We start from the raw sequence: 10,858 nt of genomic DNA, 5'->3' as shown, positions 1-10,858 counted from the left end.
CACACACACACACACACACACACACACACACACACACACACACCACACATTCCCCTCCCTTGGTGGCCGTTTGCCGGTCGGTCGTTCCCAATTTCCCTCCCCCACCCCTTCAGCCACTTCTTAAAGGAACATGCCTGCAATCTCGGAAGGCGGGAGAAAAGGGGGGAAAAACTAAATGTGCTTCTGTGTGTGCGTGTGTACAAGTGCGTGCTTGCATGCTCATTGTGTGCATGTGTGTCCATGCGGGACACACATGTCTGTGTGCCTGTGTATATGTGTTGACTGTAACTGTGTCAGAAGACCTGTGTGTCTGAGTGTGTTGCTATTTCTGTTTCTGTCTCCACCTATGTGTCACCATTATGCCGCTTGTGTCTGGATATTTACCTATGCGGGTATGTGTGATTTTGTTTCAGTAGGTCTCTGTGTGTGTGTGAATGTATCACTGTGAGGCTCTGGCTGTGTGAGGCAGCCTGTTTTGGAATGTGGGACTGGATGAGGGGATCTCTGTGGGTTTGGAATGTATGTCTCTACCAGTGAATATTGCAGTGTCTGTGATCCTGGCTTGGTCCCTCACTCCCTCTTTGAGTCTTTGTGAGTTTATTTCATGAGTTCCAAATGTATGTCCCTACACCCTGTTGTTTATTTTACACTAGACTAGCATCCACAATGCCTAGCGTGCTCAGCAGACGGATTTTTGCCTTTGGTTCTAGCATTGGCTGTGAATGAAGAGCTAGACAGCAGCAATGACAAAGGTTTAAGGACTTGGCAGCTGCGGAGGCTGGGGAGAACAGTCAAGGAGGGGCGGGGAAGGGTCTTTGGACTTAGGGGAATAGCTGTGGTGCTCCCTGCCCTGCCTGAGGGGAAAGGGCATATCTCGGTGGGACCCTCTGCCTGGCTGCAGCTTTTATTTTCTTGTCCTGGAATGAAGTTGGCAGCCATACTGGAAGCCGTACTTCCAGCTCTTCTTATCACTGCATGCTCTGACTCCAGAAGACCATGGTGAACTCCACTAATGATGGAGCCAGAGTCGGGAACTGAATTTGCAATGGCCACAACTGTCACTCTGTTCATCTCCTTAGATTTTTTTTTTCCCAACCATGGCCAGGCACATAAAATAGCTTTGAAAAGCAATGGGTCGCCTGTGAGTGCCCAGAACCCTGGGCATGTGAGACCTCTAATTGTGGGAGAATAGGCTATGCCCACCAGGGTCCCAAAGACTGATTGTCCAGCCCTCACAGACCATCTTGGATGACACATGCTTCCCTCTTTCCACAGGCCTGTCTGGCCCTAAGGGAGCCCTCTTTCGAAGTGGTGGTGCTTGGACGACCTGCTCTCTGCTCTCTGCGTTGCTGGGCACCTGTAGGTGTCCCTCGAGAGCTCAGTTTTGAGGTTCAAGTCAGTGTGGCCATGAAGGGGCTGCCTATTGGGCTGATGCTGTGACCCCGGAGTCTGCCTCTCCTGCCAGTACCCCTGCCCGGAACATGTGGCTGCAGCTTGGCCTGCCCTCGCTGTCCCTGAGCCCCACGCCCACAGTTGGCCGGAGTCTGTGTCTCACGCTGTGGTTCCTCAGTTTGGTGCTGAGGGCCAGTACACAGGCCCCAGCACCCACAGTCAATACTCACTTTGGGAAGCTAAGGGGTGCCAGAGTACCATTGCCCAGTGAGATCCTGGGTCCTGTGGACCAGTACCTGGGGGTACCCTACGCAGCTCCCCCGATCGGCGAGAAACGCTTCCTGCCCCCTGAACCACCCCCATCCTGGTCAGGCATCCGGAACGCCACACACTTTCCCCCAGTGTGCCCCCAGAACATCCACACAGCTGTGCCCGAAGTTATGCTGCCAGTCTGGTTCACTGCCAACTTGGATATCGTCGCTACTTACATCCAGGAGCCCAATGAAGACTGCCTCTACTTGAATGTCTATGTGCCCACGGAAGATGGTGAGTGCTGCGGCCAGGCATTGTGCCCTCCTTGCCTCCCGCCTGCCCTGTTGTGTTTGTGGCTTGCATGTGGTTGTGTGCCCTGCAGCATGCGTCTGTCTGTCTGTGAAGATGCTTCTAACCATCACTCCGCTTGGCCTTTCCCCTCCCTGTTCTTCCTCTCCCGGCATTGTCCGAGCTCCCATGTATGAGTGACACTGGTGCCAGAAGGGGGCTGGCCAGGCCTGAGAGCTTTGACAGGTCTAGGTCCAGTGCTGGATGGGGGTACCCTGGGGGAGTATGGGTGACTGCTGGCAGCTGCCCGCGGGAGGATGCTGGCTCCACCAGGCCCCCCTGTTGCCATTTCCACCTGCTTCAAAAGGTGGTAGGTGTGTGTGGCTGAGGGAGCTGGGTGTGTGTGGGGGACAGGGGGGCAAGCCTGGTTGGAGATGCTTAGGTGCCTCCTCTTCCACTAGCTGATGCCTCCTCCCGCGGGGGTCACATTAAGGTAAGTGACAGAAACAAGGAGATGGTGGGACAGGCTCTCTGCCATGCGCCGCCGCTGCAGAGCAGCTCAGCTCCTGGGGCCTGGGTGGGGGGGATGCATGCCCCTGGGCAGAGGCCTCCTGTTATTTTTTAGTTTTTTATTCATTTTACAGTAAAGCGGATTTCCAAGGAATGCGCCCGAAAGCCCAACAAGAAAATTTGTAGGAAAGGAGGTAGGTAGCGAGCCGGCGGGGAGGGAGAGAGAGAGAGAGGGAGGGCTGCTTGCCCACCTGCCCCTGCCCCTGAAGACCCAGCCTTCCTTCAAGTAGCCCAGGTTGAGAGGGTTGTAAGCAGACTTAAGGTCCCAGGCTTAAGGTTCCACCTCCTCCAAGGGCCCTGGCTGTTTTGCCTAAGGCAGGTTCAGAACAGAAGCAGAAAGCCCATTGCTTCTAATCTTCCCAGCTTCCCTAAGGAGTGTGCCGAAGATAGACCCAGTGCTTCTTTTGGTAACACCTCAGAAGAAAGCCGGCAGTCAAGATGGAGCCAGAAGCTCCACCTTCCCCTGCAGCCAGTGCAGATATGAGGACCATCTCTCCAGTACTCAGTCCTGGGTTGAAGGTCTATACTTGAACCTCCCCCACTGAAACCTAGGAGAAACCGGGTACACAGATTTAGCTGCTCTTGTGTAGCGCCCACCCTGCCCCTGCCTCACCACCTCTGACCAGAGCTGAAGGAGTCAGCTCCCGTGGCAGAAACTGGAAACCTCGGCACACTGGAGACTCTAAAGAAAGCCAGTTTGAGATTCACCCTCCTGATGAAGGGATTTGTTTCTCCATATTGCAGTGTTTCCTGTTTGCACACCACTTTATGTTTTCTGCCAGGGTTCTTATATTTACCTCATAGATCCCTCTCCACATTAGGGAAGCAAGCAAGGCAGGAAACAGTATTCCGATTTTACAGATGAGGAACCGAGCCCAGGGGAGTGACTTGCTGCACAAGGCCCTGTTGCCAGTCTAGAGCAGATCTGAGGCCAAAACCTAGGGCTCTTAGCCCTCAGGGAATGTTCTTTCCACTGTAGCCCATGGAGGCAACTTCCACCTGGCCAATGCCACCTCCCTAAAGCATAGATCAGAAGTGACTGGGTTGGGTCAGTCGACTCTGGTAACAGCCTAAGGAACGACAACCACAACTCAACCCTTACAAGCCTGGCCTTTGTTTTCCTCTGATGCTCTAGGGCAGGGTTTCTCCCGTGTCATCATGATTCTTGGGATGGAACAATCCCTACTGAATGAGAATCTCTAAGGACAGCCGTAGAATCAGCACATTCTATAGCTCCTTATGTGGAGGGCTTTTGATGCCCACTGGAGAAGGGAGTCCGACTCGCTGCCCTTAAGAACAGTGTTTTACCTCTCTTGACATCCAGCCCAGGCCCCTCCTGCGCAGTAGGAAGTGAGCAAAGGCTCTCATGCAAATGAAGGATTTCTCTAGTACCGTCTGCCCCCAGCAGCAAGAACGCTGGCCTAGGAAGCACAACCCCTGTGACCTAGCCTCAGCTGCCAACTCATATGTCACTCCTTTGATTCTCTCTCGTTTTTCTTTGCTTTGCTGTGTTTTGTTTTGCTTTTGGAGGCAGGGTCTTGCCATGCAGCTTGGGCTGGTCATGAGCTCTTTATATAGCCCAGGCTCAGAGGTCAGTCTTCCTTTTTTTTTTTTTAAGAGCCTCCATTTCCACATGGAAAGGCAGAAAGACCATCATGGCTGTAACCTTCCATTAACCTGCACGTGTATTTAGGGAAAGGGTTTCAAAGCTGCTCTCCTGAGGTATTACTTAGCGGGGTGCAGTGGGGTGAGGAAGAGATGGTATTACTATTAGCCACTGCTTAGGAAGGTCTTTCAGGGCTCCAGGAAGAGCCTATGGCAGGCCAAGCTCATACTGAGATTTTGGCCAGATTGCTGACTGGAAGCCACCACGCAGTGTGAATATTTTGCCAATTTTAACTGTGGACGATGGGCAAGGTGCTGTTGGGATGTGAACGGAGTCTAATCATTGTTTGGAAGAAGCTCTTAGGCTGGTATTACAGCTCTGCTGGATTCCTTAAGTCTGTAGGCACTGGGAAGGGGGCTTTAGATAGGATAGGGCAGGTCATTTGTTTAGCTGTTCAAATTAAGTTCCCTATCCTGGGCCTGTTAGCCATCTGAAAAAGCTACAAATCTTGCCTCTTTGGGCACACAGGGTGTGTGTGTGTGTGTGTGTGTGTGTGTGTGTGTGTGTGTGTGTGTGAAATGTACAGGACAGGGCAGCTGGGGTGGCCTATGTAGGATCCTACATGGTGCCATGTCTGGAGGTGGTACCTGGTAAAGCCATGGCAGCAAGGAATTGTTCATCAAGGACATGCTGAAGGAGCAAAGACATCTGTACAGGGGAGACTGGGGCAAGGCTGGGGTGATGTAACAAGCCAAGAACCCCCAGAGCTTCGCAGAAGGAGTTCCCGAAGTGTAGGGTATCCTGGGAAGGACCTGCCCTAGCCCTGCCTCCATGGAGTTGAAAGGAATTTATGTTTAGGAAGGAGTGATTCTGCTGAATGGCTGATTCACTGTGCGGCCATGTCTCATTGAGATTCTGAGGGCAAGACCAGCAGGTGCTGAGCTAACGTGGTAAGACAGTAGGTGCCACCAGAAGTTCAGGAAGCCAGAGGTTATTTCTACTAGAGCTGGGTTTTTGCCCGAGTTGGAAAAGCATCTTGTAGCATGAGGGTTGTTACTGTTTTGATCAATAACTCTAAGGATATTCAGTCACCAGAGTGCAGACCAACAGAGAAAGAGGGCCCTCTGCTTGCTCCAGGTTCAAGGTATCTGTGATCATGGAAGCAAGAGGGTAAGGTGTGGTACCAGCAGAATTACTTCCATTTTGACACTGACCAGCAACCAGGCAGTAGTAGATCGTGTCTTTTTACAGCCATTCTAAGATGTTCTTCGAGTCTCCTCAGAACTAGAAATGGTGCCAGCCAACCCTCCCAGGTCCTAACTCCCTTCCTTCCTCCTCTAGTCTCTTTCCTCTCCTCTCCTGTCATGCTCCACCTCTTCTCTTATCTATCTCTTCATTCCCTTTCCCTCACCCCTGAGAGGTGGCATGATGCAGTGGAAAGACCATAAGGGCTTCGGAGTCAAGCAGACCTGGGTTTGATCCACACTCTAGCACTTCCTAGCTGTGTTATCTTGAGCAAGTCACTTTACCTCTCTGAACCTCAGTTTCCCCATCAGTGAAAGAGGAATAAAAATGTTGCCGACCTCACTGGGATGTGAGGATCAAGCAGGAGAAGTAGAATATGTCTGGCGTGTGGTAGATGTTCAGTACTCAGCATATGGTAGGATCCATTTCTCTCTCTCTTTCTCTCTCTCTCCTCTCTCCCTCCCTCCTCCATTCCCTTCTCCTCCCCTCCTCTCCTCCCCCTCTGGCTCTCTCCTAGAGCAACACTTGCTGCTCTTAAAAGTGGTTCCTATTTACCATTATCAAGAGCAGGGGGGGCCAGTGAACAAGGCCAGAGGAAAAATTTCATCTCCCATCTTCTCCTGCGGGAATCAGGGTCAGCTGAGGCCGGGCTCGAATCTGCCCACTAGGACCTGGGAGCTCAGACCCGGGGTCCCGGATAATCACTTCCGCCCTAAGTATATCACATAGATATCCGCAGATGCTGGCAATGTCACTCCTCACCTTCAGGACCTTTCCCTGCCCTCCAGCTCAGCCTGCCTGTGCCTACACATGCAGCCCTTCCATCCATCCGAAATGAAGTTTCCACAAGTGGGCCTCCGGCTCTGTGCCCCAGCCCACCTGCTGCTACCTCCTTCCTAACTAAATGAACTTGGTTGGGGACAGGGAGGCGGGGCAGGGAGGTGTAGGGAGGTCAGCACAGCAGAGGCCTGCAACACCATCATCCTGATGAAGGTCTGGGCCTCAGCCCACCCATTCCCTCAGTTCTTGCCATCCCTCCTGCCTGTCCTGGGCCCAGGCTCAGAGCTGGCTTGCTGGGCCACACTGCAGTCATGCTGTTTTTGAATTCTCTCTCTGTTTTGTTCTCTGTTCTGTGCTGTTGTGTCTCCCCGTGTCTGGTCCCCAGGATCCGGCGCTAAGAAACAGGGCGAGGACTTAGCGGATAATGACGGGGATGAAGATGAAGGTATTTGGGGGCTGCAGGGCGCGGCGGCTGGTGCATGGCACAGAGCCCCTCCCCTTCTCAATGGGGAGAAGCCCCATCTGTCTGTCTGTCCGTCCGTTGGTGTGTTTCTGTTCCTGTACAAAGCCGCTGGGCTGTTCCTTCGTCTTTGGCCTTATTGGCCATTGGGACTTCTGGGGTAATGGATACGGCTGGCAGGAGCAGGAGACTGACCATAAGTAGAGCCATAGGGAGGGAGTCTTCCTGGCCCTGGCTTCTGCCCTTCTCCCATCTTCTATGATTCATGGGCACCTGCCCATATGTGGTAGCAGAAATGGTGAAGGGCAAGCAGGGCCAGGGAGGGTGGGAGGAGGCACAAGTAAAACTGGGTGGTGACAGGGTATCTGGGATTCACTAAGGAGGCCTCTGGGTCTCATGAGGAGCCTAGCTCCTGGGAGAGTGGCCCTGCTAGGATACAGCAAGGGGCAAGGGAGGGACATTCAAGGCTAGCACTTTCCCAGCTTTCTTCCCCAGAAGAAAGATGGCCACAGGGCCAGAGGTTGCAGTAGGTTGGGGACAGAACCAGAAAAACTGTGGCCTAATGAGCCAGGCTGTGGCCCAGATTCCACAGCCATCAGCAGATGAACTAAGGTTCTCGAGTAGTGATGGGACCAGCCTTCCTCCATGAGGTAACAAGATTGTTTGTGCTGCAGCCGAGAGCAGTGCTTCTCCACCCATGCTCTGGGCCTGCCCCTTTGGAGGCCCTGGAGGGGCCAGGCAGTTCAGGGGATTCACTGGTGACTGGCAGGGCTGTGCCGGTGTGGCAGAGAGTGGGCCAGCTCACAGACTGACAGGTGACAGACAAGCCAAGGTCGGGTCTGGACCCTTCTCTTGACTGCTCCAGCCCCACACGGTGCTGACTGGGCTCGGGAGGACCCCTTGCTGAGCCCTCAGGCACTGGCCTGAGTAGAGACTTCTACATCTTAACTCATGCCACGTTCTGCTCCACCCCAGTGTTTCCAGCTAAGTTTGCCCAGGAAGAATGGGGGATACGGGCATGTGGTTAAGAAACCATGTCTATAAGGTTCCCCCACCCCATCTCTACCATCCACTCCCCCCTTTCCCCACCTTCCTGTTCTCTCCCTGTGCCACCCCTTCTCCCCACCCTTTTCGTCTTTGTCTGCACTGGGGGGATCCAGCTGCTGCCAATGGCCGTTTTTCCATGTAACTGGTCTAGTCCTGGGGGTTTCAGGGCTCCCCAGCTCCTGCTTTCTAAAGCCATGTCAGGTCCCAGGACTCCTGGGTACGCAGGGCAGGAACTCATCTGGTGCTGCTAAGGGATTACCAAGCCCTTGTTATTTCTTACTATCCCAGAAGCCAGCTGTGGTCACCCAGGCCAGAGGAATTATGCCCACAGGGCCATTTTCAGTTGGGGGGGTGCTTGAAACTCAAATATTTCAAAATATTATACAGGTTCAGCTCTCTGGCCAGTACTTGAACTCTGGGCCTAGCAGCCCCGTGAGTCCTGCCCTCAGAGATGGCGGTGGTGTCCTGGCACCTGGAATAGCTTTGCTGCCCGCACCCCCCCCCAGGGCTGGCGGGGGTAGGGGAGCAAGGGCATCCTACCTAGCCTGTGTCTCACCCCTTCTCCTTACAGACATCCGCGACAGTGGTGCTAAGCCTGTCATGGTCTACATCCACGGAGGTTCTTACATGGAAGGGACAGGCAACATGATTGATGGCAGCGTTCTTGCAAGTTATGGCAACGTCATCGTCATCACCCTCAACTATCGGGTCGGGGTGCTAGGTATGGTTCTCTGCCAGGTGCCTAGAAGGAAGGCTGGCTTTGAAGGGAGGGGAAAAGAATTTGGGGGAAGTTGGTTCTCTAACTGCTGTTAATGACCAGTGACCAGGGGCTTTCTTACATCCCCAGGCCCCATTTTAGAATATTTAGATACCAATGGAAATTCAATTCAAATTTTATACTTTTTTAAAAGGTGGGGTTAGACAGGGTATAGCTTAGGCTGGTCTTCCTGGTTCCACCTCCCCAGTGCTGAGATTTTGGGCATGGGCCACCAGGTATGGTTTAAACTTTGCACCAACTCTCAAGTCAGGCCTCTATTACCAGACCTCTGCTTGGCTGGGTTTTGTAGGCCCTGTTAGTTTTCTGGAGTCTTATCTTCATGGCTACCTACCCAGCCCCACAGTCCTAAGTGCATATGCACATACAGATATGCCTTCTAATCCACCCTGTAACCACACACCCTTATACACTCACACATCACGTCCATCCACCCACTCCCACGCATACAAATACTTTTCGCTCCCTGAAGCACATGTGCACACAGCTCCAGCCTCCTCCTACACAACCCGCACAGAGCGAGACACATCCAGTCTTGCTCACACATATCCATAGACCCACACACTATATGCTCCACATGCACACCCCGCACAGACTTCTCCCACCTTCCCTATATATACACACGCTCTTAAACATGCTGCGCTGCATCTTTTAGCCACAGCCACGCCATAAATACCATACACTCCCAGAGTCGCAAGTTTTGCTGCCCTTCTATTGCACCTTCCATAAACACCTAGACTCTGTACATCCACACCCAGATTCCATATAGTTATGTATACATAGCTATGCCTTCCACTAGCCCTACATACACACCACATACAACACATGCACACGCACACATCTGTATCCTCCCACATGGCCAGTTGTGCATTCGCTTCACACATGATGTACTTCACATATGCATACACCTCTCTCTCTCTCCTACTCTACATAGCACAAACCAACATTCTTTCTCTTTGCATGCATTTAGCTTCCTACGTGTCCACAGCACCCACCCCACAAATTTACAGCTACACGCATGTGCGCGCACACACACACCCTCTGCTTCCACACCAGTTACCATTCCAATTCACTGGACATATAACCCCTCACACATGCACACCAAATAGACCCCTCCCTCCACATACCTAGTTGGATGCACATGTCCACAGTCTTCCCACATATTCTCTGCCAAGATATACCCAATACATACACATGTGCTCACCCCTTACCGCTCAGATACTCATACATCCTTGTACCTAGAGCTGCAACTGCGCACACACACACCGGCACACACACTTCTATCTACCCTAGCCACATTCAGACTCCCTCGTGTACATACGTGTGCACACACATTCATCTCTTCACTCTTACCCATTATGTGTGCCGAGCCATACCCACACACACATGTATTTGCCAAAGCCCCTCCCCATGTACCACCGCGGATCCTACCTACCACATACTCTGGCTGTTTGGGTGCTTTAGGCTGTTTCTCTATCTTGTTTATGCCTCCTTTGATGGCTGCCAGGACCCATCGGTAGCCAAGGTCTTGAGGTAAACAAACACCCAGAGGAGGTTACAGAGCATATAGGCCCTTACTCCCTTTTATATGATCATCCAGCTTCCATATTCTGGTGGTGGCATGAGGAAGCCATCTTCTTCCCTGGGGGATTGTGTCCTCAGGGTTTCTGTGGGGTCTGTGGGCCCAGATGTTGAATCAGCACTTCGTGTGCTTGCTGGGCAGGAGCTTGTTTGAATTTGCCTATATTGCTTTGCCAGTTCCAGGCCCAGCGGCCCCCATGGCCCTGCATTTTGCTTCTGGGCGGGGTTATATGCACAGAATGGCAGTCTCCTCTTGACTTACCCACAAGTCTGTGTGGGATATACACCTATTTGGTGTCAATCTGGAGAAATGAGGCTAGGTGTGGTGGTGTATGCCTTTAATTCCAGCACTTAGAAGGCACAGGTAGGTGGGTCTGTGTGAGTTCAAAGTCAACCTGGTCTACATATCGAGTTCTAGAATACCCAGGTCTACATAGTGAGACTCTATCTCAAAAACAAAACAAAACAAGAAACAAAGGAAAAAAAATACCAAACCTCTGGGGAAATGATACGCCTGAAAAATGCTTTAGACTGTGTCTTCTTCAGTGGCTCCCTGGGATCTTGGGTATGGAACACGTAGGGCACCGCTTTGGTCTCTTCATGATCTGATGGGCTTTAGATTTCATGCTTCTTCCATGTCCCCCTGTCTTCCTGTACTGCCTCAGACACCATGGCAAGGCTCCTGTGTCCCGTTGAGAAAGGGGATCTAAGTGTCATTGTACCACAGAGGTGACTGTAAATTCACACACCAGGGCCACACAGTTCTGAAAGACCAACAAAGGCACAAATGTAACCACAGACAGACAACATACATCCACACACAGTAACCACAGACAGACAACATACATCCACACACAGTAAC

At 52.2% G+C, this 10,858-nt stretch overlaps 1 protein-coding gene across 3 annotated transcripts in view; it reads left to right on the top strand.

Annotated features, from left to right (window-relative positions):
• The window catches only part of Nlgn3 (neuroligin 3), a 23,105-nt gene that overhangs the window by 1,441 nt on the left and 10,806 nt on the right, over nt 1–10,858 (top strand). The window contains exons 2-5 of one of the 3 annotated variants that reach the window (XM_005358582.3): nt 1,276–1,938; nt 2,577–2,636; nt 6,519–6,578; nt 8,212–8,361. In XM_005358582.3, the coding sequence (XP_005358639.1) occupies nt 1,482–1,938; nt 2,577–2,636; nt 6,519–6,578; nt 8,212–8,361 (727 nt within the window). In that variant the 5' untranslated portion in view covers nt 1,276–1,481. The remainder of the gene's footprint in view (nt 1–1,275; nt 1,939–2,576; nt 2,637–6,518; nt 6,579–8,211; nt 8,362–10,858) is intronic. The other 2 variants (XM_005358583.3, XM_005358584.3) reach the window with 2 other exon arrangements.

The sequence above is a fragment of the Microtus ochrogaster genome, chromosome X, assembly GCF_000317375.1.
Source record: "Microtus ochrogaster isolate Prairie Vole_2 chromosome X, MicOch1.0, whole genome shotgun sequence".
Taxonomy (NCBI): Eukaryota; Metazoa; Chordata; class Mammalia; order Rodentia; family Cricetidae; genus Microtus; species Microtus ochrogaster.
Note: the sequence above shows the minus strand (reverse complement) of the source record. Positions and strands in the feature narration are given on the sequence as shown.